Raw genomic sequence first — 24717 nt, forward strand, 5'->3', positions numbered from 1 at the left:
AGGAGTAACTCAGAAGGTTTCTGTTTTCTCTGTAACAGCTGCACACATGCTGCTCAGCCTAGGCACACTAGATGCTCCCGAGGCAGCCAGAAAGCCACTGGGGTTTCTCCATGCCCAGGATATTGCCACAAATGGATGGGTGCCCGAAAGGCCACCAGCGGCTCGGGAGTACTGAGTCCCTGGGCAGAGCAGGCATGTGGGCAAGGGGCAGCGCAGAGGGGAAACAAGGTCCCCAAAGACCTGCGCTGGGCTCAGCCTCACCAAGGCGCAGGTTCTCAGTGCCATTGGCCCTACGTCTTCTCAGACCCAGGCCTTCAGGCTCCCTGTCCAATGGGAGCTGGGCTTGTCCAGATATCTCTGCTAATCTTCAAAGGAGAATGACATTTTTTGTCACAGTGACCCTTAAATAGAAATCAGAGGTCTTAGAACAAAGGGAGAGTTTATTCACACACTCAGACCGTACCCCAGCCCAATTCCACTGAGATCCTTGGGCACAGAGCCAGCTGTGGATTTTTTTTAAATCCCCAAATGTTTCTAATATGTAACCAGGGCTAAAAACTGCTGGTCCGTTCCAAATTCCTCATTGTACATATAAAACACACAGGGAGGATACAATAGTCCCCAGAAAGCTTAAAAAATAAAATAAAATAGTTGGGGCAGGTGTTATGGTGCAGCAGTTAGGCCACCCCTTGGGACACTCATATCCCTGGGTTCAAGTCCTGCCTCTGCTTCAGATCCAGCTCCCTGCTAATGCACACTCTGGGAGGCAGATGGCCCAGGTACTTGAGTCCCTGCCACTCACATGAGAGGCCCAAGAGGAACCAGGAGTTCCTGGCTCCTGGCTTTGACCTAGCCCTGTCTCAGTTGTTGTGGGCATTTGGGGAGTGAACTGGCAGTTGATAGCACTCACTTGCTCTCTCTCTCTGCCTTTCAAAATAATAGAAATAAATGAATACAATTTGAAAAAAAATTAAATAAAATAGTTAAAGTGACAGAATACAGTACTAAGTAGGTGCCCCAAAGATGGCAGCAACTGATATTTCTTTTTTTCTGTTATTGCTCCAGACAGGGCTGGCTTCATAGACACTCGCCTTGTATGGACCTGTGCACCTGCCCCAGCCCTGTGCTCAGATTAATGTTCTCATGTTCTACCCTAGAACTCTATTTTTAAAGGGCCTTGTATTTTCTTTTTTAAAAGGATTTATTTTATGTATTTGAAAGGCAGAGTTACAGAGAAAGGGAGAGACACAGAGAGAAGGAGATCTTCCATCCAGCAGTTCGCTCCTCAGATGGCTGCAATGGAGAGATTGAGCTAGGCAGAATCCAGGAGACGAAACACCATCCCCATTTCCCACATGAACGGCAGGGGCCCACCTACTTAGGCCATCCTCTGCTGCCTTCCCAGGCGCATTGGCAGGGAGCTAGATTGGAAGCAGAGCAGCCCCAAGGTTGCAGATGGTGGCCTACCCTGCTGTACCCCAACATCACTCCATTACAGAAAAGCATGCTCAGAGTTCAGAGACTTGCTGGGTGGGGTGTGGGCCTGGGTATGAGGTGGCAGCATTCGCTACTTACTGGCCTGGCCCTCTGTTACCACCATGCTGGCCCTTCAGCACTCAGGGAGGTCCCTTCCCTCTCTGCTCAGCCAGGGGGCGAGGCAGGAAGCAGCGGGAACCAGGGGAAAGAGACTGGAATCACTGGGCCCTGCGTCAGACCCTCCCTGTCCTCTCACCAGCTGTGAGAGGCAGGAAGTAACGCCAGCCTTGCAGAATGACCGTGAGGAGTACCCGGCACTGTGGCTCTCCCACAAAGTGCTTGGAATAAGTGAATTGTCTTCTCTTCACTGGGGGCTGGGGGAGTGTGGGGGACATCCTTTTGCTAAGTGTGTGTATATGTGTGTGTGTGGTGCAGGCCCCAGAGCTGTGTGTGTGTGTGTGGGTATGGTGCAGGCCCCAGAGCTGTGTGTGTGTGTGTGTGTGGTGCAGGCCCCAGAGCTCTGTGTGTGTGTGTGTGTGTGGTGCAGGCCCCAGAGCTGTGTGTGTGTGTGGGTATGGTGCAGGCCCCAGAGCTGTGTGTGTGTGTGTGTGGTGCAGGCCCCAGAGCTCTGTGTGTGCGTGTGTGTGTGTGGTGCAGGCCCCAGAGCTCTGTGTGTGCGTGTGTGTGTGTGGTGCAGGCCCCAGAACTGTGTGTGTGTGTGTGGTGCAGGGCCCAGAGCTGTGTGTGTGTGTGTGTGTGTGGTGCAGGGCCCAGAGCTGTGTGTGTGTGTGTGTGTGGTGCAGGCCCCAGAGCTCTGTGTGTGTGTGTGTGTGTGGTGCAGGCCCCAGAACTCTGTGTGTGTGTGTGTGTGTGGTGCAGGCCCCAGAGCTCTGTGTGTGTGTGTGTGTGTGTGGTGCAGGCCCCAGAGCTGTGTGTGTGTGTGTGGGTATGGTGCAGGCTCCAGAGCTGTGTGTGTGTGTGTGTGGTGCAGGCCCCAGAGCTGTGTGTGTGTGTGTGTGCGTGGTACAGGCCCCAGAGCTCTGTGTGTGTGTGTGTGTGGTGCAGGCCCCAGAGCTGTGTGTGTGTGTGTGTGGTGCAGGCCCCAGAGCTCTGTGTGTGTGTGTGTGTGGTGCAGGCCCCAGAGCTGTGTGTGTGCATGTGTGTGTGTATGGTGCAGGCCCCAGAGCTCTGTGTGTGTGTGTGTGTGGTGTGTGGTGCAGGCCCCAGAGCTCTGTGTGTGTGTGTGTGTGGTGCAGGCCCCAGAGCTATGTGTGTGTGTGTGTGTGTGTGTGGTGCAGGCCCCAGAGCTCTGTGTGTATGTGTGTGTGTAGGTATGGTGCAGGCCCCAGAGCTCTGTGTGTATGTGTTTGTGTGTGGTGCAGGCCCCAGAACTGTGTGTGTGTGTGTGTGTGGTGCAGGCCCCAGAGCTCTGTGTGTGTGTGTGTGTGGTGCAGGCCCCAGAGCTCTGTGTGTGTGTGTGTGGTGCAGGCCCCAGAGCTCTGTGTGTGTGTGTGTGTGGTGCAGGCCCCAGAGCTCTGTGTGTGTGTGTGTGGTGCAGGCCCAGAACTGTGTGTGTGTGTGTGTAGGTATGGTGCAGGCTCCAGAGCTCTGTATGTGTGTGTGTGTGTGTGTGTGGTCCAGGCCCCAAAGCCCTTTGTAAGGGTTGTTGCTGTTTCCCTCTAGTGGTCACTGTACAAATTCCCAACTTTGTGTTTGGAAATACTAGTAAATGCTTGATAATGTTACAATACAACTTTAAAAATAATTTATGTGGGCCAGTTCAAGTCCCGGCTGCTCTACTTCCGATCCAGCCCCCTGATAATGCACTTGGGAAAGCAGACGATGGCCCAAGTGCTTGGGCCCCTGCACCTACATAGGAGACCCAGAAGAAACTCCTGGCTCCTGGTTCCAGTGGTTGGAAGATCTCTCTCTCTCTCTCTCTCTCTGTGTGTGTGTATGTGTGTGCGTGTGTCCCTCCATGTTTCTCCTTCTCTCTCTCTAACTCTGCCTTTGAACAAACCAAATAAAATATTTTTAAAAAAATTTATGAAGTATGTATGCTCCTAGGCACCAGAGATATAAAGACCAATGAACTCACAGTTCCTAGACAATCTCTCTCTCTCTTAAAGATTTTATTTATTTGAGAGCTGGAGTTACAGACAGAGAAGGAGAGACACAGAGAACCATCTGCTGGTTCTCTCCCCAAATGGCTGCAACAGCCAGAGCCGACCCTATCTGAAGCCAGAATCCAGGAGCTTCCTCCAGGTCTCCCATGCATGTGCAGGGGCCCAAGGACTTGGGCCATCTTCCACTGCTTTCCCAGGCCACAGCAGAGAGCTGGACTGGAAGAGGAGCAGCCAGGACACTAAGCCAGCACCCATAGACAATGCTGGCACCACAGGCAAAGACTTAGCCCACTACACCACAACGCTGGCACCTACAGGCAATCTCTCAAGCAGATTGCTTGAATATAGCCGAGTGGGAAAAGTTACAATAAAATACAGTACCTCTCAGCTGCTGGTTCCAGGAAAGGTAGAGGGGATGCATTTATTCCTATTTCTACCACCGAGTAACACTAACGGCGCCCCCCAATCAGATACTGTAAATTCACAAAGACTCTGAAAGGTTGAGAGAAGAGGAGACTGGCCTGAGCCCCGGGAAGCCAAGGAATGGTGTGGCAGTAAATTCCCTGCATTTTGCTTCTGCCTGGGTCCAGAAGAAGCTGGTGACGTAATCCAGCGAAGGACACAGCCCAGAGAAGCGTCCAGGGATGGGAAGGGGCCAAACCCTGCAGACATCAAATGGGTAGTGAAGGAACACTCAACAACTCTCCACATGTGCATTTGACAACTCAGAAAAAAATGTACCAACTAAGATACAAACTAGCACAACTCACCCAACACAAACTAGAAATCTGGGGTTGGGCATTTTGTACAGCCATTAAGATACTGCTTAGGATGCCTGTGTCCCATGTCGGAGTGCCTGGGTTTCAGTCCTGGCTCTGCTTCTGAATCCAGCTTCCAGCTCATGTGCACCCTGGGAGGCAGCAGGTGGGTTCCTGCCATCCTCGTGAGAAACCCGGATAGAGCGCTCAGATCCTGCCTTCAGCCTGGTTCAATTCTGGCTGTTGTGGGCACTGGGGGAGTGAATGAGTGAATGGAAAAATCTCTCTAGACCCAGATGGTTTCACTGGAGAATTCTACCAAATGCTTAAAGAAAAAACCAATTCTATGCAAACAATTTTAGAAAATAGAAGAGGAGATACTCTCCAACTCATTTTATGAGGTCAGTATTGCCTGAAACTAAACCAGATAATGACAGTATTAAAAACAGAAGAAAAAGCTACAGAACAATATCCCTAATGAATACAGATGCAAAAAATATTTGGAGCTGGTGCTGTGGCATAGGGGGTTAAGCTGCCTTCTGCAGTGCCAGCATCCAATATGGGTATCAGCTTGTGTCCTAGATGCTCCATTTCCCATCCAGCTTCCTGTTGATGCACCTGGGAAAGCAGCTAAAGATGGCCCAAGTCCTTGGGCCCCTGCACCCACATAGGAGACCTGGATGAAGCTCCTGGCTCCTGGCTTCAAACCAGCCCAACTCTGACAGTTGCAGCCATTTGGGGCATGAACCAGTGGCTCGCTCGCTCGCTCTCTCTCTCCCTCCCTCCCCCTCCAACTCTGCCTTTCCAATAAGTCTTTAAAAAGAAAAGCACCTCTCTCTCACTCTCTGCCTTTCCTCTCTCTGTGTAACTCTGGTTTCAAATAAATAAATAAATCTTTAAAAAAAAATTATGGGTGAGGGGCCGGCGCTGTGGCACAGTGGGTTAAAACCCTGGCCTGAAGTGACAGTATCCCATGCGGGCGCTGGTTCTAGTCCCAGCTGTTCCTCTTCCGATCCAGATCCCTGCTGTGGCCTGGGAAAGCAGTGGAAGATGGCCCAAATCTTTGGGCCCCTGCACCCATGTGGGAGATCCAGAAGAAGCTCCTGGTTTCGGATTGGCACAGCTCCAGCCGTTGCGGCCATCTGGGGAGTGAACCAGCGGATGGAAGATCACTCTCTCTGTCTCTACCTCTCTCTGTAACCCTGTCTTTCAAATAAATAAAATAAATATTAAAAAAATTTGTGATTAAAAAAATAATATTAGCAAATAGAACTCATCAGTACTCATACGTCATAGAATTATACACTATGACCAAGTGGAATTTAGTCCAGGTATGCAAGGCTGGTTCAACACTCAAAAAACCAATCAGAATAATCCACCACAAGGGTGGGGAATCTGCCAAGGGCCATTTGTATATTTATAACATCACTCACAGACAAGATAAAATCATCAACTTAAAAAATAGCCTGCTATAGATTCACAGAATTTCTTTTTTTAAAAATTTTTCTTTAACTGAAGGTCAGAGTTAGAGTTAGAGTTCCTTTTAAAGATTTATTTATTTATTTATTTGAAAGGCAGAATTATAGAGACAGAGAGAGAGAGAGAGAGAGAGAGAGAGGTCTTCCATCTGCTGATTCACTCCTCAGATGGCCACAGTGGCTGGAGCTGTACCCATCTGAAGCCAGGAGCCAGGACTTCTTCCAGGTCTCCCACGCAGGTGCAGGAGCCCAAGGACTTGGGCCATCTTCTGCTGCTTTCCCAGGCTATAGCAGAGAGTTGATCGGAAGTGGAGCAGCTGGGAGTCAATTGTGCCCATACGGGATGCCGGCACTGCAGGCGGCAGCTTTACCACTACGCCATAGTGCAGCCCAGATTTACTGAATTTCAAGTCCCACCCGTGGTTGCCGTGGCAGGGTCAGTCAGACCAAAGGATTTCACAAACCTTACAAGGCCTGTGGACTAGATATTCTCCATCCCTGAAACAAAGTCACACGATCATATCAGTAGTTCCAGAAGATGCATTTGAAAAACATTCAACACCCACTCATGATTAAAAAAAAAAAAAAGCCTTTCAGAAAATTGACAGAGAAATCTACAAAAGCCTACAGCTAACATCAGGTTTCATGATGAAAGGTTTAACGCTTTCCCCCTAACCTTGCTGCTTCCATCACTCTTATTTAACATAGTACAGGAAGTCCTGGCTATGTCAATAAGACTAGAAAAAAGGAAATAAGAGGTATACAGATTAGGAAGGAAGAAGTAAAACTGCCCGTGCTTGCCAAAGACATGACCCAGAAAGTCCACAGAATCTACAACAAAACAAAACCACAACACCTTTGTACCTAAGAAGTGAATTTAGCAGGGTTATAGGATAAAAGGTCGACATGCAAAACTGATTGTAGTGAAAGTACAATACCATGGGTGGATGTTTGGCCTCCCAGTTAAGACGACATTTAACGTACCTGTGTCCCATACCAGAGCACGTGGGTTTGATGCCCACTGTCAGTCGCTGACTCTGGCTTCCTGCTAATCAGACCCTGGCTCAAGTACTTGCTTTCTGCCATCCACATGGGAGCCCTGCATTGACTTCCTGGCCCTTGGCTTCAACCTCAGCCCAGCCCTGACTGTCGTGGGCATATGTAGAGTGAGCCAAGGGATGGGATCTCTCTGTCTCTCCGCTTCTCAAAATTTTGTCAAAATGCAATGATATGAGACTGCGCTGTGGCGTAGTTGGCTGAGCCTCTGCCTACTGCAACAGGCATCCCATATGGGTGCCGGTTCATCTCCTGACTGCTCCTCTTTCAGTCCAGCTCTCTGCTTATAGCCTGGGAACGTGGAGGATAGACCAAGTGCTTGAACCCCTGCATCTCAGTGGGGGACTCGGAAGAAGCTCCTGGCTTCAGATTGGCCCAGATCTGGCTAATGCAGTGATTTGGGGAATGAACCAGTGGATGGAAGACCTCTCTCTCTCTCTCTCTCTCTCTCACACACTCTCTCTCTCTGCCTCTCAAATAAATAAAATCTTAAAAAATAAAATGAGGCCGGTGCCACGGCTCACTTGGCTAAACCTCCACCTGCGGTGCCAGTACCTCGGGTTCTAGTCCCAGTTGGGGCGCCGGATTCTGTCCCAGTTCCTCCTCTTCCAGTCCAGCTCTCTGCTGTGGCCCAGGAGTGCAGTGGAGGATGGCCCAAGTGTTTGGGCCCTGCACCCGCATGGGAGACCAGGAGGAAGCACCTGGCTCCTGGCTTCAGATTGATGCAGCGCGCCAGCCATAGCAGCCATTTGCAGGGTAAACCAATGGAAAAGGAAGACCTTTCTCTCTGTCTCTCTCTCACTGTCTAACTCTGCCTGTCCAAAAAAAAAAAAAAAAATACAATGATATACCATAGCTCAAAAAAAAAATGGAATATTTTAGGTATAAATCTAGCAGAACACACATAGAATTTGTAAGTTGAAAGCTACAGAACACTAATAAAATAAAGAAGATATGAATAAACGAACACACACATTTATATATCAGAAGAACCATGGTAAAGATGTCCATTCTTCCAAAATTGATCTATAGGATAATGAGATTCCAGCAAGATTATGTCTAGACTTAGAAAAAGACAAAGGAACAGGATAGCTAAAACAACTCTGGGGGCGGGGAAGGAGTGTGTAGGAGGAATCACACAGTGGGTTTTAAGATTTTCTACAGAAGTAAATCAGGACTGTAATTGGTGGTGGAACAGACAAGAGATCAATGGAATGAATAGAAAACCCAACAGTAGACCACATAAATAAGCCGAATTGATTTTTTCCCTTTGCTCAAAGTTTCTTTTTCTTGTGATAAGTACAGATAGATAGCATACAATTTACCACTTCAACCATTTAAGAACTTGTGCTGGAATGTATGTAATACAAAAGGGGCCAATTCAAGCATGAGATTCAGTGGTGCCATCACCACCACATTCATCTCCAGAACTCTTTCCTCTTCCCAGTCTGAAACCCTGTACCCATTAAACAGTATCTCCCACTCCCCTTCCCCAAGTCTGGCCACCACTATTCTATTTTCCATCTCAGTGAATTTGAGTAGAAACCTCATATAATTGGAATTATATAGTATTTTTTAAAAGAATTATTTATTTATTTGAAAGTCAAAGTTACACAGAGAGAGGAGAGACAGAGAGAGTCTTCCATCCGTTGGTTCACTCCCCAGATGGCCACAACGGCTAGAGCTGCGCCGATCCAAAGCTAGGAGTCAGGAGCTTCTTCCGGGTCTCCCATGTGGGTGCAGGGGCCCAAGCCGAGACTAGAACCAGTGCCCATATGGGATGCCGGTGCTTCAGGCCAGGGCGTTAACCCACTGCCACAGCGCTGGCCCCGGAATCATATAGTATTTTGGGACCTGCACCCAGGCACTCTGATACGGGACGTAGGCAACTTAACCACTCTACTAAATGCCCAGTCCTGATTTTCATTACACACAAAAGCAGTTCAAGGAAGGAATGAGAGTTTTTTTCAACAAATGGTGCTAGATCATTTGAACATCCATAGATTAAAAAATCAAAACTTGGGGCTGGCGTGGTGTACTGTATGAGCATCGGTTTGAGTCCCTGTCCTTGTTAATGTGCCTGGGAAGGCAGCAGAAGATGGTCTGAGTATTTGTGCCCTTTCCACCCATGTGGGAGACCCAGATGGAGTTCCAGATTACTGGCTTTGGCCTGACCCAGCTCCAGCCATTGCAGCCATTTGGGGAGTGAACCAGTGGATAGAAATTCTCTCTCTCTCTCTCTTTCTCTCTGTCCTTCTCTCTGTGTAACTCTGCCTTTCAAATAAATAAATCTTTTTAAATAAATTTTTAAAAAAACTTGATCTATAAGTAAAATCAGAAGTTAAAAACAAATCCAGCACAACCATCCCATGTTATCAGCCAATCGAAAGTGGCTCTCACACAGCTGGGACAGGGACTAGTTAGGTGGAAGAGTGGAGGGATTCTGCACTCCCGGGCCAGACAATACCAACAGCCTGATGGGAAGGCACCTGGGGTCTCACCAGCTGCTACACCCAGCGTGGGATCCTGGAGTTCCCAGCACACTGTTTTTCAGATGGAGTTTTGTGATTTTTTTTCATGCTACAATATGTGTACAGAAACACATGTACACCATGTTAAAATCTATTTGATTGCATTGAGCTCCAAGGATAATGTTTTTAAAAAGATTTATTTATATGAAAGGCAGAGAGACAAGATAGAGAGAGAGGAAGACAGACAGACAAGACACAGATCTTGGGGCCGGCGCTGTGGCGTAGCAGGTAAAGCTACCACCTGCAAATACTGGCATCCCGTATGGGCGCCGGTTCGAGTCCCAGCTTCACCACTTCTGATCCAGCTCTCTGCTATGGCCTAGGGAAAGCAGTGGAAGATGGCCCAAGTCCTTGGGTCCCTACACCCACATGGGAGACCAGAAAGAAGCTTCTGGCTCCTGGCTTCGGATCAGCCCAGCTCCGACTGTGTGGCCATTTAGGGAGTGAACCAGCAGATGGAAAACATCTCTCTCTCTCTGCCTCTCTGTAATTCTGCCTTTCAAATAAATAAATAAATAAATAGATCTTAAAAGAGAGAGAGAGAGAGAGAGATTTCATCTGCTGATTCACTCCCCAAATGCCACAAAAGCTAGGGCTGGGCCAGGCTGAAGTCAGGAGCCAGGAACTCCATCAGGGTCTCCCATGTGGGTGGCAGGGACTCGAGTATTAAAGCCATTATCCATTGCCTCCCAGGCATATTAGCAGGGAGCTGGATGGGAAGTGGGGTAGCCGGGCACTAACTGAGGCCAAGATTCAAACCAGCACCCTGACATGGGATATGGTTGTTCCAAGCAGCAGCTTAACCTGCTGTACCACAACAAGTATAATTAAACCTGTCAACCTATCCTGGATACTTTTTTTTTCTCATCTTAAGTATTTTATCAGCTAACTGAGGCAAAAGCACATGATGTGCTCCCTGAACCCTGCTTTTCTAGCATTGAAAACAATTTTAATCCAATCATTAGACTGTTCTTGATTAGAAAGATGCAATGGGGTGGGGGCAGGCTAAGTGGCCTGTAATGCCAGCACCCCAGATTGGAGCACTGGTTCCAGTCTTGGCTGGAAATCAAAGGATACTGGGAATACAGGAGGGAGGGGAGAGGGAGAGACACAGAGAGAGAGAGACAGAGAGAGAGAGAGACAGAGAGAGACAGAGAGGTCTCCCATCCACTGGTTCACTTCAGAGCTGGGCCAATCCCAGGCACATTAGCAGGGAGCTGGATTGGAAGTGGAGCAGCCGGGACTCAAATCTGCGCCCACATGAGATTTCAAACCTCTCATTGCCATGCCTCCATCTCGTTCCTCTATGTCTCTCAGCTCCGCCTCCTTCCTCAGAGAGAAGTTGGCAGCATCAGGAAGGTGTACTTCTTAGACCTGAATTTGATTGCACTCCTGGTTCTTCTGTGTGTGAAGTCTGAGTTTGACAGTAAACCTTAAGAAGTTAGCTGGGATTGGAAGGCCTGCCTGCCCCGAGGCCTTCACAGTCACCTTTCACTCTTTCTGGAATTCTCCTGCAGACCTCCTGGTGACTTTCCTGAAACTTTCCTCTTTAAGGTGACACACCCTCCCTGCCCATTCCTTGTGCCTTTTTTCTGCTAAATTTTCCTCCACTGTCCTTATCACCACCTGACTTCTTTTGCTTATCTATGTTGTTTATTGCTATTTTACTATCTTGATACATTTTTTTTTTTTTGACAGGCAGAGTGGACAGTGAGAGAGACAGAGAGAAAGGTCTTCCTTTTGCCGTTGGTTCACCCTCCAATGGCCGCTGCGGCCAGCACATCGTGCTGATCCGAAGCCAGGAGCCAGGTGCTTCTCCTGGTCTCCCATGGGGTGCAGGACCCAAGCACTTGGGCCATCCTCCACTGCTTTCCCAGGCCATAGCAGAGAGCTGGCTCAGAAGAGGAGCTGCCGGGACTAGAACCGGCGCCCATATGGGACGCCAGTACTGCAGACACTGGCTTTACCCCCAGGTAAAGCCGCTGCCTGCGGTGCCGGCGTCCCATATGGGCGCCGGTTCAATCTTGAGAAACACTGTTGTTCCCCGTGGGCGTTATACCACACTTCACCGAACCACTCCCAAGCTGTTTCCAATTTTTCTAAAGGTAAATAAACAAACTCTACGCTGTGCATATACCTATTATCTGGCTCCCTGACTACCTTCCCGATTGGATTCCTAGAAGTTACTGGGCAGAGGGTGTGAAATTTGATTTTTAATAGTTCTTTAAAATTCACAGAAAATCCAAGCACTCGCCATCGGATTCTACTCCCTGGGCGGTCTAGAGAGGTTTCGAACCAGTTCGGCTCCAATTATCCCTAACTTCCTTCCGGTTCTAAATTCTCAAATTTTAGTAAATCTCTTGGCCCCTTCCCGCAGACCGCACCCGGCACCCGCGCCTGCGCACCATCGCCCTGAGGCCGGCCTTCTTCCCAGCCCGGAGACCTCGCCACACGCCCTCCGGCACCACCTCGTTAAATTTTAAAATGAAGTCTCGAGCCAATCCGTGTTAAGTTTCCCCCGGAACACAGATCCCCGCCCACAGCCGCTCCCTCCACCAATCAAACGGAGGCTTCTCGCTACCGCCCTTCCAATAGGCTTCAACGATGGAAGTCTTCACGTAACTTACGTAAGGCAGATAGCCAATAGCAAGCGGCCTTGGGAATTAGCTCCGCCAATAGCAGCCACTCGTGGAGAGCGCGGGAACCTTTAGACCGGGGCTCCTCTGGGAAGCCGTGGATGCCGCTGTTTCGCTGAAGCGGCACCCAGGAAAGAGCGACGCGGCCCGGGACGGAGCCCCGGCGCGGCCGACATGGCCTGCTGCCACAAAGTAATGCTGTTGCTAGACACCGCGGGCGGCGCCGAGCGCCACAGCCGGGTCCGGCGGGCCGCCCTGCGCCTCCTCACCTACCTGAGCTGCCGGTTCGGCCTGGCCAGGGTCCACTGGGCCTTCAAGTTCTTTGACTCGCAGGGGGCGCGCAGCCGGCCCTCCCGCGGGTGCGACTTCCGCGAGCTGGGGGTCCGCTCCTGGGAGGACTTCGAGGAGGAGCTGGAGGCCCGGCTCGGCGAGCGCGCCCCCGGCGCCCACCTGCCGGGCCCGGCGCCCCGGGCCAGCCTCACGCACAGCGCGCTGCTGGAGACGCTGCTGGACTACCAGTGGGACCGGCCGGAGATCACGTCGCCCACGAAGCCGGTGCTGCGCAGCAGCGGCAGGAGGCTGCTGGACGTGGAGGGCGAGACCCGGGAGGCCGAGGCCGCGCCAGGGGGCTGCGTGAACGCCGTCTTCCTGCTGGCCCCCTGCCCGCATTCGCGCAGGGAGCTGCTGCAGTTCGTGTCCGGGTGCGAGGCCCAGGTCCAGCGCCAGCCGCCCACGCCTAAGCAGGTGACGGAGAAGCTGCTGCCCAAGAGAGTCCAGGAGATCCTGATCGCCCGAAAAATCCGCCTCTACTGGGTGGACACGACCGAGGCGTCCAAGGTACGGGGGTGGTGGTCTCGCTGCGAACGGGGGGCCCGGATGGGGCTAAGTCCCGGGGGACGCCAGCGAACGGGGACAGTTTTCACAACAAAGTGGGTCGGCGTTCTGATGAGGGCACTTCCAAAAAAAAGGAAATAAAAGATAAGTTTATTTTGATGCAAAAAAATTGAAATCCACGCATTGAGGGATCTTTAGAAAGTTCATGGAAAATTCATATTATGAAAATGTGCTGTGGATTTCAAACTTTTTGAGTGGCAAACAGATAAGGTTAACGGATTAAATATCTAGGCAATTAGGTGATAGGATTTCCAATCATGCCCCGAAGCAAATAAGGCTGGGTGTGAAAATAATTTGTTTCTAAAGAAAATAAAGCTGTTTGAAAGCAGGTGGGGAGGAGAGTGAGTGAACTGTATGTAGAGTGCTGGTCAGGAAAGGTCTTTTTAAGCAAGGAATCGAATGGTTCGTGGAGGAAGAATGTGAAGTCGGCAAAGAACATTCTGGGCATAGAGAAGAGCGGGTGTAAGGCTTTGAGCTGAAAGGGAGTGTGGTGTTTCAGAAACAAAAAAAGCCCAGTGTGCTGAGACCTTAAGGCCAGGGGTAAGCAGTCCAAGAGGAGGTTAGAAAGTAGGAGAGGTCAACCCACAGGGCCGAGGTGGTGAGGATAGTTTTGTTGTCATCATTGGAAAGTGGTTTGGAAGGTGGTTCAGCCTGATGAAGGATGTGATTCCACTTGTTGGAAATAAGGTGTCAGTCACTATACAAAGTGTCTGCTATAGGTATCATCAAAGAAGTAGGTTACAAGACAAGATGGAGAAATAAGCCTGTACTTAAATAATGATATAGTGCTAACATTTCCAATAATGTTTCCCATAGAAAGCCCAAAAATGACAGCATCTCAAAAGAAGGTAGTGGTGGTTTGTCAAAGAAATGACAAAAGTTAAGGGGATGGTAAACACTTGATAGGGAGAATAGAAATCCTAGAAATTAAAACGTGCTAAGGCCTAGTCAAATGTTGCACACAGTACAAAACACCTAAATGCTTGATTTGGGGTAATTCCTAATAAATCACATCAAAGTCTATGGGGGCCGGCACTGTGATGCAGCGGGTGAAGCCCCAGCCTGCAGAGCTGACATCCCATATGGGTGCCTGTTCGCCAGTGCCGGCTTCTCCACTTCCAATCCAGCTCCCTGCTAATGCGCCTGAGAAAGCACTCAAGGACCAAGTCCTTGAGTCTTTGCACCCACATGGGAGACCCAGAAGAACCTCCTAGCTCCTGGCTCCAGCCTAACCCAGCCCTGGCTGTTGCTGCTATTTGGGGAATGAACCAGTGGGTGAAAGAGCTGTCTCCTCTCCTCCCCCTCCCCCTCCCCCCTCCCCCTCTCCTCAACTCTGCCTTTCAAATAATAATAATAATAAAAAAGACTTTATTCGGGGATTGTATTGTATCAAATACCAGTAAGAAATAAGTCTTAGCAGATGGGGGCTTGGAGATTCTTTTTCCTTTTGGAATAGCATTAAAATAGCTAGGTAGGGGTGGGCTTTGTGGGGCTTTGTGTGCTGCGTGAGCTACCCTCATTCGGTATTAGAGTGCTGGTTCCAGTCCCAGCTGCTCTGCTTTCTTTCACAGCTTCCTGCTAATGTACACCCTGGGAGGCATTAGATAATGGCCCAAGTACTTGGTTTCTTGCCACTCACTTGGGAGATCCAGAAGGAGTTCTTGGCTTCTGCTTGTCCCTGCCCTGGCTGTTGCAGGCGTCTAGGGAATGAACCAGCAGATGGGAGATCTCTGTCTCTCCTCTCTGTCATTTTGCCTTATAAATAAGAAGGTGATTGGATCTTTTTAATAATCACTTCCAGTTCTGAGTGACTACTGTCTGAGGGATGGTTCTGCTCAGAGATTGCCCTTCCTGCGTCTGCTTTATTGTTTCCCCTAAGAAAATGCCCATCAGATAATCTCAAGTTTTTGTGGAATTGTTTTCTGTTGTTTTCCTATTCAAAAGCCTTTGCCCAGTTCCACTGTCCAGACAGAGACTTAGGCCCTGTCCTTGGAGCGCTCACAGTCTGGGAAGTAGAACTGGGAGACACATAACTTGGACTGAAATCTGAATTCACATTTGCATGGAAGATAAGAACCCCCTGACTCGTTTTAATAAATAAAGTTCCACCTTTCATTTGATAAGTAGAGTTGACTTGATTAATCAAGTTGGGATTTTTCAGGCTCATAATCTAGCTGAAACAAAATTTTTTTTTTTGATAGAAAATCCTAATTGGGCCCTATTGACTAGCCCACTGTTCTCCCTGATAGCAGTGAATGCAGGCATGGACACATGGGAAACACTAAGTGTTTATTATAACATTTTCCAGATTGGTATTCGTAACTGAAGCAAAAGTTTCATGATACATTTTTTGTCTTTGATACATATTGTGCTCTAATATTTTCATCAATTTAAAAACAAATGTGATCATAACCTACTTAATTGGTCCATCACAGGATCACAAAAGCACTGTCCAAGGCTGTCCAGGGTTGTTTGATCTACTTTTGCCTTGCTGTGATTGGTGGGCATTTTCCTGCCCTCTTTGAACTTGAATGTAATGGAAAGTTTCCAATGACCTAGAAGACCTTGAAGACCCATTAGTTCTAATACCCCACATTCATGTAGTAATTCGTAGTTTACAGTTTTTGCCAGCACAATGACATTCTATATATGATCTATATTCTTCATAGTCACATACTGGCTGAATGTTATATTGTGGTGCTGTTAAATGTTTCATGTTATTGCTGTTTGACTCAGCCCATCCCGTCTTTTAAGATTCTAGAAGGGGTCAGCGCTGTAGTGCAGCGGATTACAACCCTGGTTTGCAGCGCCAGCATCCCATATGGGTGCTGGTTTGAGTCCCAGCTGCTCCACTTCTGATCCAGCTCTTTGCTAATGCTCCTGGGAAAGAAGCAGAAGATGACCCAGGTCTTTGGGGCCCTGCAGCCATGTGGGAGACCCAGAGGAAGTTCCTGGCTTCGGGCCAACTCAGCTCTGGCTGCTGTGGCCATTTGGGGAGTGAACCAGCAGATGGAAGATCTTTCTTACTCTCTTTACCTCTCTCTGTAACTCTTTCAAATAAATAAAATAAAAATCTTTTTTAAAAAATTAACTGTGAGAGGTAAACATTTGAAAAAAAAAGATTCTGTGTGTCACATGGAAGTTGCTCAACAGCAGTTGATTGAAGCAAGGTTGACTGATGAGTGAGTTATGTGTGAAGCAGTGAGGGCTTGTAGAAAGCAGGATTGGAGCTACAGAAGTATAATGAGCATTCAGCTGGTAGAGAGGGAAGGGGAGGCACAGAAATGTGAGTAGAAACAGCAAAAGCATGGCAGTATTATGAAGTGTGACATACTCAGGAAGTAGCAAATGGCTCAGTGCCTAGAAGGTTGAGATGGGCGAGCGAAATAGAAGATAATGTGTTTAGAGGTTGAGTTGCGAAAGGTTTACGGTTATGCTGAAGAGTCACTTCTGTCCTGGAGGCACACAGCCTTGGAGATGAGAGGTTCCAGTTAAAGCAGAGAATATAACAGAGAAGACCTGTCTGGTTCCTGAGCAGACCTGTGATGGCAAGTCACCGTCTAGAGAGGTGCTCCTGCCTTACTGCTGTGGTACCTGCTTGTCATTGTTTTAACTTGCACAGCACAGACTTATTTGGGCTAATGTATAATGGTTTTATGTTCCTTCTGATGGGCATTTCATGATTTTTAACTAGTGATTTGCATCACTTCTGTTCATTGACAAAAAACAAACTAGTATTTTCACTAAACAGATGCTTTCATGAAAGTCTGTTATGTAGTAGTATGGGTACTGCACAGTAACTGGATGCTGGCCATTATTTGTGTTTGGTTCAGTACATACATTAATTGTGTAATCTGATCCTTTCATGTGGTTATCAACTTTCTCCTGATTTCCCTTGTCTTTATTTATTATTTACAGTAACCTAAGGTTGTCATTTTTATTTTAGTTGTGGGAATCTCCAGACCACCTGGGGTACTGGACAGTATGTGAATTGCTCCACCACGGAGGAGGCGCTGTCTTGCCATCCGAAACGTTCAGCCGGGATTTTCCTAAAGCTGGGGAGACACTGTCAAGTGAGCCTCATCTCTCTCCCTGGATTTCAACTCTGCCGGCAGAGGCCACTTTAAACCGTTTGCTCTATAATTCTCCTGAGTATGAAGCCTCATTTCCACGGATGCAGGGGATGTTATTTCTCCCTGTGGAAGGTAAGCAAACTATTATTCTCTTCATATCTTTGTTACATTAATTTCTTCAAGGCAGGTCCATGCTTATAACTTTTTTTTTTTTTTTAAGCTTTATTTATTTGAAAGGCAGAGTTAGAGAGACAGGGAGAGGGAGAGACAGAGAGATCTTCCACCTGTTGGTTCACTGAGATCTTCTATCTGTTGGTTCAGTCCCCAGATCGCCGCAACGGCTGGGAGCTGGGCCAGGCGGAAGCCAGGAGCCAAGAGCTTCTTCCAAGTCTCCCATATGGGTACCAGGGTCCAAGCACTTGGGCCTGCCTTTGTTGCTTTCCCAGGTGCATTAGCAGGGACAATGGGAAGTGGAGCAGCCTGGATTTGAACTAGCACCATGTGGTGCTACCAGCACCATAGGTGACTCAACCTGCTGCGCCACAGCACCAGCTCTGCTTTTAACTTCTTAAGCATTTCCTGCAGCATAAGCATTTAATTAATGTTTATAGTTAAAAGAAGTCTAAGTAAAATCAGAGATACCACGGAAAAGGAAGGAACTGTACTCCAGTACCGCTGAAAGTCTGTTCACAGAAAGAACAAGTGCTTGATTTTAGAGTTTCCCAGCTGTTCCCCAAGACGGGTAACGTTCAGGTGTCCAACATATGGGTGGTGAAGATTTCTTTGTCTCAGGAAGAGGCTGATAGATTGAAGACCCTAGAGGAATAGTGACTTAGAGAGGAAATAAGTTAGTCTACAGAAGTCAAAAATTATGTTTGAGACTAGGAAAAACCAGTGTTGGAATCTTATTAAATTTGCTTTACCATGTGACTCAGCATTTGGTGACTCTCTAAGAACATTATATATTCACAGAGAAATAACACCATACAGGGATGTATCCATAAATATGCTGTATCCTATACACAGGTTAAGGAATTCTCAAGGAGTTTTTTTCTTTTAATTATTTTTTGAGAGGCAGAGAGAGAGTGAGAGACAATTAAAGGGACAGAGCACTACCATCTGCTATTCACAACGGGGAGAAACTGGGAACACAATCCAGTTCTCATGTGGGTGCAGCCATCCCTGCTGCCTCCCAAGGTCCATGTAAGCAGGAAGCTGGAATGGAGAGCTTCCTACAGTCTCTAGAATCTGACTTCATAAGGTTTGATACACCATGTTTGATGGGCTTAAGAACTGATATCTTCTGGGGCCGGCGCTGTGGTGCAGCGGGTTAGCACCCTGGCCTGAGGTGCCAGCGTCCCTTGTGGACACCAGTTTGAGGCCCAGCTGCTCCACTTCTGATCCAGCTCTCTGCTGTGGCCTGGGAAAGCAGTGTAAGATGGCCCAAGTCCTTGGGCCCCTGCACCTGTGTGGGAGACCTGGAGGAAGCTCCTGTCTCCTGACTTCGGATTGGCGCAGCTCTGGCCGTTGCGGCAAATTGGGGAGTGAACCAGCGGACGGAAGATCTCGGTCTCTCTGCCTCTCCTCTCTGTGTAGCTTTTTCAAATAAATAATAAAAAAGAGAAGTGATATCTTCTTGTAAGTAGTAAGCTTTGCTTGAATATTTCTTTCTAAGTGAATTCCTGAAAAGTTCTGACATCACATCTTGCCTTTGCAAATGCTGTTTGTGTATGGTTTTTCCCATAAAACTAGTAGCTTTTGCTGGCATGCTGGCAGTAGAATTAGGGTTGAAGTGTGAACTAGGTGACAATACTATTACCTCTCCTGACAAACTTTTTTCTCTAGTGAATGTATTTTTAGTATTTATTGTACTCCTTACAGTAGAATTATAATGTATTTCATTTCTAACAGGCCAAGAGAGTCAAGAAACATGGACAGTCACCTTGGAGCCCTTGGCTATGCACCAGAGACATTTTCAAAAACCAGTCAGAATTTTTCTGAAAGGCTCCGTGGCCCAGTGGTCCCTCCCGCCCAGCAGCATTGCAGGCACTGACAGCTGGATGCTGCAGACTCCAGAGGAGCACACGGCGACCCAGAGGCTGTTCCAGCAGCTGGTGAGCAGGCTGGTGACTGAGGAGCTGCATCTGGTGAGTGTCATCCATGTCTGGTTACTGACCTCTGTCTCACTGGCAAAGTGAGATAATGTGTTCACTGAGTGCCAGGGAGCACCCTGTGTGCCCGTGTAATACAGTCTCAGTAAAGCTGATGATGTGTTTGCATTGTAGTGTTATGTCAATAATACCCATCAGTGAAGAAACCCTTTATAAAATTGCATGAACTCTGGCCAGTTATGTTATAGTCACATAGGGAAAAAGGCAGTTGGCCAAATGGGATAAGTGTATTAAGCAGTACAATGAGGAAGATTTGTTATTTTTGAAATGCTGTGTTATTTATTTATTACTTTTATATAAGTAAAAATAAAGTTAGATATGATAGCATTACCCAATAGAATTAGAAAATAATTAACACAAATGAATAAATGTCTCCCAGAAGAAACTTGCCTTATTCAAATTTGGTTTAAAGATATGGTGGGTGTGGGCTCATCATTTAAGTTGCCTACATCCCGTATTGGAGTACCTGAGTTTGAATCTTTATTCCATTTCCCATCTAGCTTCCTGCTAATGTGCAGCCTGGGAAGCAGAGATCAAGTACTTGGGTCACTGAAACCTGTATGGGAGACCCAGATTGAATTCCAGGCTCCTGGCTTTGACTTGGCCCAGCCCCAGCTGGTGTGGGCATCTGGGTAGTTAAACAGCAGATGCAGTATTTCTGTTTGTCTCTCTCTGTCTTTCACATACATTTCTTAAAAATTTATAAAAACATTATACTTCCTTTTTTTTTGACAGGCAGAGCTAGACAGTGAGAGAGAGAGAGAGAAAGAAAGGTCTTCCTTTTTCCGTTGGTTCACTCCTCAAATGGCCGCAACTGCCAGAGCTGCGCCGATCTGAAGCCAGGAGCCAGGTGCTTCCTCCTGGTCTCCCATGCATGCGGGTGCAGGGCCCAAGCACTTGGGCCATCCTCCACTGCACTCCTGGGCCACAACAGAGAGCTGGACTGGAAGAGAAGCAACTGGGACAGAATCTGGCGTCCCGACCGTGACTAGAACCCGGGGTGCCAGTGCCACAGGCGGAGGAGTAGCCAAGTGAGCCGCGGCACCGGCTATACTTCCTTTTGAAACTATCAGCAGATTCTTTACCTTTGCCTTTTGCCCTTCTAGTCTCAGGAGCCATTGGGAAGCATTCTAAAGAAAAAGGGGGGTAGTGATTGAGTAGTTACCACTCTAAGAATTGTATGCCCTGATGAAGAGTGCTGGACTGGGAATCAGGCAATCTACATTAGGTCTCAGCTCTTTTGCTCATTGTCTATTGTGGATAAATTCCTTAGATGATAGTGTTGTCTCATGGTTAATTGAATGCTTTTGTTTGTCTTTTAATATTAAATTTATTTGAAAGGCATAGTGACAGAGAGATTCACTCCATACGTTGCCCTAGTAGCCAAATCTAGGCTAGGCTGAAGACAAGAGCCAAGGACTTCATCCTGGTCTCCCACATGGGTAACAGGGGCCCAAGTAGTTGGGCCATCTTCTGCCTGGTGCTTCAGCGGGAAGCTGAATCAGAAACAGCAGCTAGGACTTGGGACTCTGATATGGGATGTCAGCATCACAAGCTGTGTCTTAACTTGTACCACAGTCCAGCCCAGACTACACAGGTTTTAAAGTCAGATGAGCTTGGATTCTCCTCTTACTAAGTGACCTTAAACTGGTTACTTCTTCGTTGAGCCTCAGTCCCACTATAGAAGGGGATGATAATCATCTGTACCTCCTGGCATCCAGTGTAGCAGCCACATCTTCCTGCAAGCTTCGAGTGGGCACATGTGGAGCGCGTTCTGCTTTGAGATACCTGATGGCTCCCACCCTTCTCCCTGGAGAGCAGTGAGATGAGAAGACCCCGTCCTCAGGCCTTCACTGGTAGGCTGGCTGAGGCCCTAGGAGCCCAGCTCGGCTGCCCAGAGAACAGCTCTCATCCCACAGTTGCTGCAAAGCTCTTCTTTCTCCCCATCATGGGCCACACCGAGTCTTAATCCTTTGCACCATTTGCTCGTGGGGTTCTTTTGGGAGAAGACCCATGTAGGATTCCTTCAAGGCTGGCCTCTTAGTTATAAACCCTCCCTACACTGTGTGCCGATAAACTTTTCCACCATGAGGGGAAAAAAAGTTTTTCTTATTCATGAATTGAAAGATTAGGACTATATAATTAATAAATTCTCTTCTACCTCTAATAGCTGTCAAGTCTATCTTTTCCTGTTTTCTCTTTATCTTAGTAATCATTGAGGAAATGACTCTTTTACTAAGTTGCATTCTTCCTGCATGTTTACAATAACATTCTCAACTAATTCACACTTTTTATGTAGGTTGTCAATGTGGACCCTGGAGAAGGCTGGCCCCTGGTCACCGGAGTTATTTCCCCGCTCTCTGCCAATGCTACAGTTCTCACTGTGTTCCGCACTGAGGAGGCTGTATTTCAAAACCATTTCCTCCAAGCAGCTGTGGCCCAGGGCCCCCAGGATACAGCTTCCCTTTTCCCAGATGTTGTGGATGACGTACTGAATCGGTTTCATGATTCACTGGAAAATCCTGCTGCTTCTGGTAAGCTTCTGAGCCAGCAGCCAGCATAGTGTGGAGTGGTTGGCAGGCATCTCTTGCATCGAACTTTCTTAAATAGAAGCCGAATATTTTTTGTTTGTTTGTTTTGTAAAGATTTATTTATTATTTATTTGAAAGGCAAAGTTACAGAGAGAGAGGGAGAGACAGAAAAAGATCTTCCATCCATTGGTTCACTCCTGCAATGGCCGGGGCTGGGTCAGCCAAAGCCAGGAGCCAGGAGCTTCTTCCAAGTCCCCCATGTGGGTGCAGGAACCCAAGCACTTGACCCATCCTCTGCTGCTTTCTCGGGCACATTAGCAGGGAGCTGGATTGGAAGTGTGATAATGGAACTTGAACTGGCACCCATATGGGATGCCAATGCCCTAGGCAGTGGCTTAACCTGCTATGCCACAGTGGCAGCACCAAAACTTTTTATACCAAAATAAAGTTATTTTTTCATTCCATTTTCCCATGAACTTTTTGAAATAACCTTGTGTTTAATAAAGACTGCATCTAAGACTGTAGTGATTCTATTTTGCAATCATTGCATTGTTACAAACTATTTAAGCTAGATAGGTTTAGATATAATCAGCTTGATATTTCTTCCATGCATTCATTAATTCAACAGAGTTTTTGAGTGCCCTGCTCTCTACCAGGCACTGTTCTGAGTACTGGGAATATATCAGAGACCAGAACAAAGGCCTCTTATGGAGCCAGCCATCTAATCAGGGGAGACATGACAGTAAACTAAATAAGGCAACGATATAGTATATTTGAAAGAGATAAGTGCTATAGTAATAAAGCAGAGAGAAAGACTAGGGAGTGTTGGGGTGGAAAGAGTGCAATTTTCAATAGGGTGGTTGGGAAGGCCTTGTTAAGATGATACTGAGGTGCCGGCACTGTGGCATAACACATAAGGCCACCACCTGCAGTGTTGGCATCCCATTTGGGCGCTGGTTCAAGTCCCGGCTGCACCACTTCCAATCCAGCTCTGTGCTATGGCCCAGGAAAGCAATGGAAGATGGCCCAAGTGCTTGGGCCCTGCACCCGCATGGGAGACCCAGAGTAAGCTCCTGGATCCTGGCTTTGGATCAGCACAGCTCCGGCCATTGGGGGATATCTGGGGAGTGAACCAGTGGTTGAAAGACCTCCCTCTATGCCTCTGCCTCTCTGTAACTCTGCCTTTCAAATAAATAAATAAATATTTAAAAACCAAGAAAAGATGATACCGAACAAAGACAGAAGTGATGGGAGAAGTCGCTGGTCAGAGGGATAGCAAGGAAGCCTGTGGCTGAGGCTGGAAGGAAAAAGAGTGGGTAGGAGTTGAGGACAGAGGACACTGTAGTCTTCACCGACTGTTGAAAAAGACTTTGGCTTTTTCTGCGAGCAGGAAAGGAACCCTTTGGGTGGTTTTCCACAGTGACGTGATCGGACCTTAAGTTTTAGTGGCATTGCTTTGGCTGCTGTGTTGAGAACTGGCTATGGAGAGGCAAGGAGAGAAACAGAGAGATGACAGATATATTGTAGGAATCCAGGCAAGAGGTGATGGTAGCAATGCAGAACTTAGAAGTAGTTGGAGCGTTTGGATATATTTTGAAAGTAAAGCCAACAGGATTTGCTCTTGAATCAAATGTGTGGTGTGAAATATAAGGGAATTGAAAGTGACTAGAGATGTTTGGCCTAAGCTACTAGTAGATTACAGTTGCCTTCTGAGATGGGGAAGGCTGTGGGAGAAGCAGGGGACTGGGAGGGCCAGGATCAGGGCTTTGTTTTGAACATGTTAAGTCTGAGTTTTCTGTTAGACATCCAAATGCATTTCTGAGTAGACGTCAGATCCACGTGCCTGGAGTGTGGCTGGTCTGTCTGCACTGGAGATGATGGGAGTTGTGAGTGACGTTCAAAGCTGTGAAATAGGGCCAGTGAGGTTGTAATGAGTAAAGCCACTGCCTTTAACACCAACATCCCATATGGTTCAAGTCCCGGCTGCTTCACTTCTCATCCAGCTCCCTGCTAATGCACCTGGGAAAGCAGCAGAGGATGGCCCAAGTGCTTGGACCCCTGCATCCATGTGGGAGACCCAGAAGAAGCTCCTGGTGCCGGCGCCATGGCTCACTAGGCTAATCCTCCGCCTACGGCGCCGGCACCCCGGGTTCTAGTCCCGGTCGGGGTGCCAGATTCTGTTCGGGCTGCTCCTCTTCCAGTCCAGCTCTCTGCTGTGGCCCGGGAGTGCAGTGGAGGATGGCCCAAGTGCTTGGGCCCTGCACCCGCATGGGAAACCAGGAGAAGCACCTGGCTCTTGGCTTCGGATCAGCGTGGTGTGCTGGCCGCAGCGCACCAGCCGCAGTGGCCAATGGAGAGCGAACCAACGGAAAAGAAAGACCTTTCTGTCTCTCTCTCACTGTCCACTCTGCCTGTCGATAAATTAAAAAAAAAAAAAAAAAAAGAAGCTGCTCCTGGCTTCAGATCAGCCTGGTTTTGGCCGTTGTGGCCATTTGAGGAGTGAAGCAGTGGATGGGAGACCTCTTTGTCTCCCACTGTCTGTAACTCTCTCTCAAATAAGTAGATAAAATCTTTTTTTTTTTTTTTTAATTTATTTACTTGCAAGTCAGAGTTACACACAGAGAGAAGGATAGGCAGAGAGAGATAGAGAGAGGTCTTCCATCCACTGGTTCACTCCCCAACTGGCCACAACGGCTGGAGCTGCACTGATCCGGAGCCAGGAGCTTCTTCCAGGTCTCTCATGTGGGTGCAGGGCCCCTAGGACTTGGGCTATCTTCCACTGCTTTCCTAAACTACAACAGAGAGCTGGATTGGAAGTGGAATAGCCAGAACTCGAAACGGGACCCTTGTGGGTTGCTGGCACTGCAGGCAGCGGCTTTACCTATTATGCCACAGCACCAGCCCTAATAAAATCTTTTTTAAAAAAGAGATTTATTTATTTGAAAGGCAGAGTTGGAGACAGAGGGAGAGACAGATCTTCCATTTGC

The 24717-nt window shown here is 47.9% G+C and overlaps 2 protein-coding genes across 3 annotated transcripts in view; one reads left to right on the top strand and one right to left on the bottom strand.

The window, feature by feature from the left end:
• The window catches only part of RHCG (Rh family C glycoprotein), a 52355-nt gene extending 39920 nt beyond the window's left edge, over positions 1-12435 (bottom strand). Inside the window, exon 1 of the mRNA XM_062206245.1 lies at positions 12335-12435. The gene's annotated coding sequence lies outside the window, so the exon portion shown is untranslated. The remainder of the gene's footprint in view (positions 1-12334) is intronic.
• TICRR (TOPBP1 interacting checkpoint and replication regulator) overlaps positions 12155-24717 on the top strand; it is a 58412-nt gene continuing 45849 nt past the window's right edge. For both annotated transcript variants that reach the window (XM_062206239.1, XM_062206240.1), the window contains exons 1-4: positions 12155-12898; positions 16902-17160; positions 18940-19175; positions 21499-21733. In XM_062206239.1, coding sequence (XP_062062223.1) covers positions 12236-12898; positions 16902-17160; positions 18940-19175; positions 21499-21733 — 1393 coding nt within the window. In that variant the 5' untranslated portion in view covers positions 12155-12235. The remainder of the gene's footprint in view (positions 12899-16901; positions 17161-18939; positions 19176-21498; positions 21734-24717) is intronic.

The sequence above is a fragment of the Lepus europaeus genome, chromosome 11, assembly GCF_033115175.1.
Source record: "Lepus europaeus isolate LE1 chromosome 11, mLepTim1.pri, whole genome shotgun sequence".
NCBI lineage: Eukaryota > Metazoa > Chordata > Mammalia > Lagomorpha > Leporidae > Lepus > Lepus europaeus.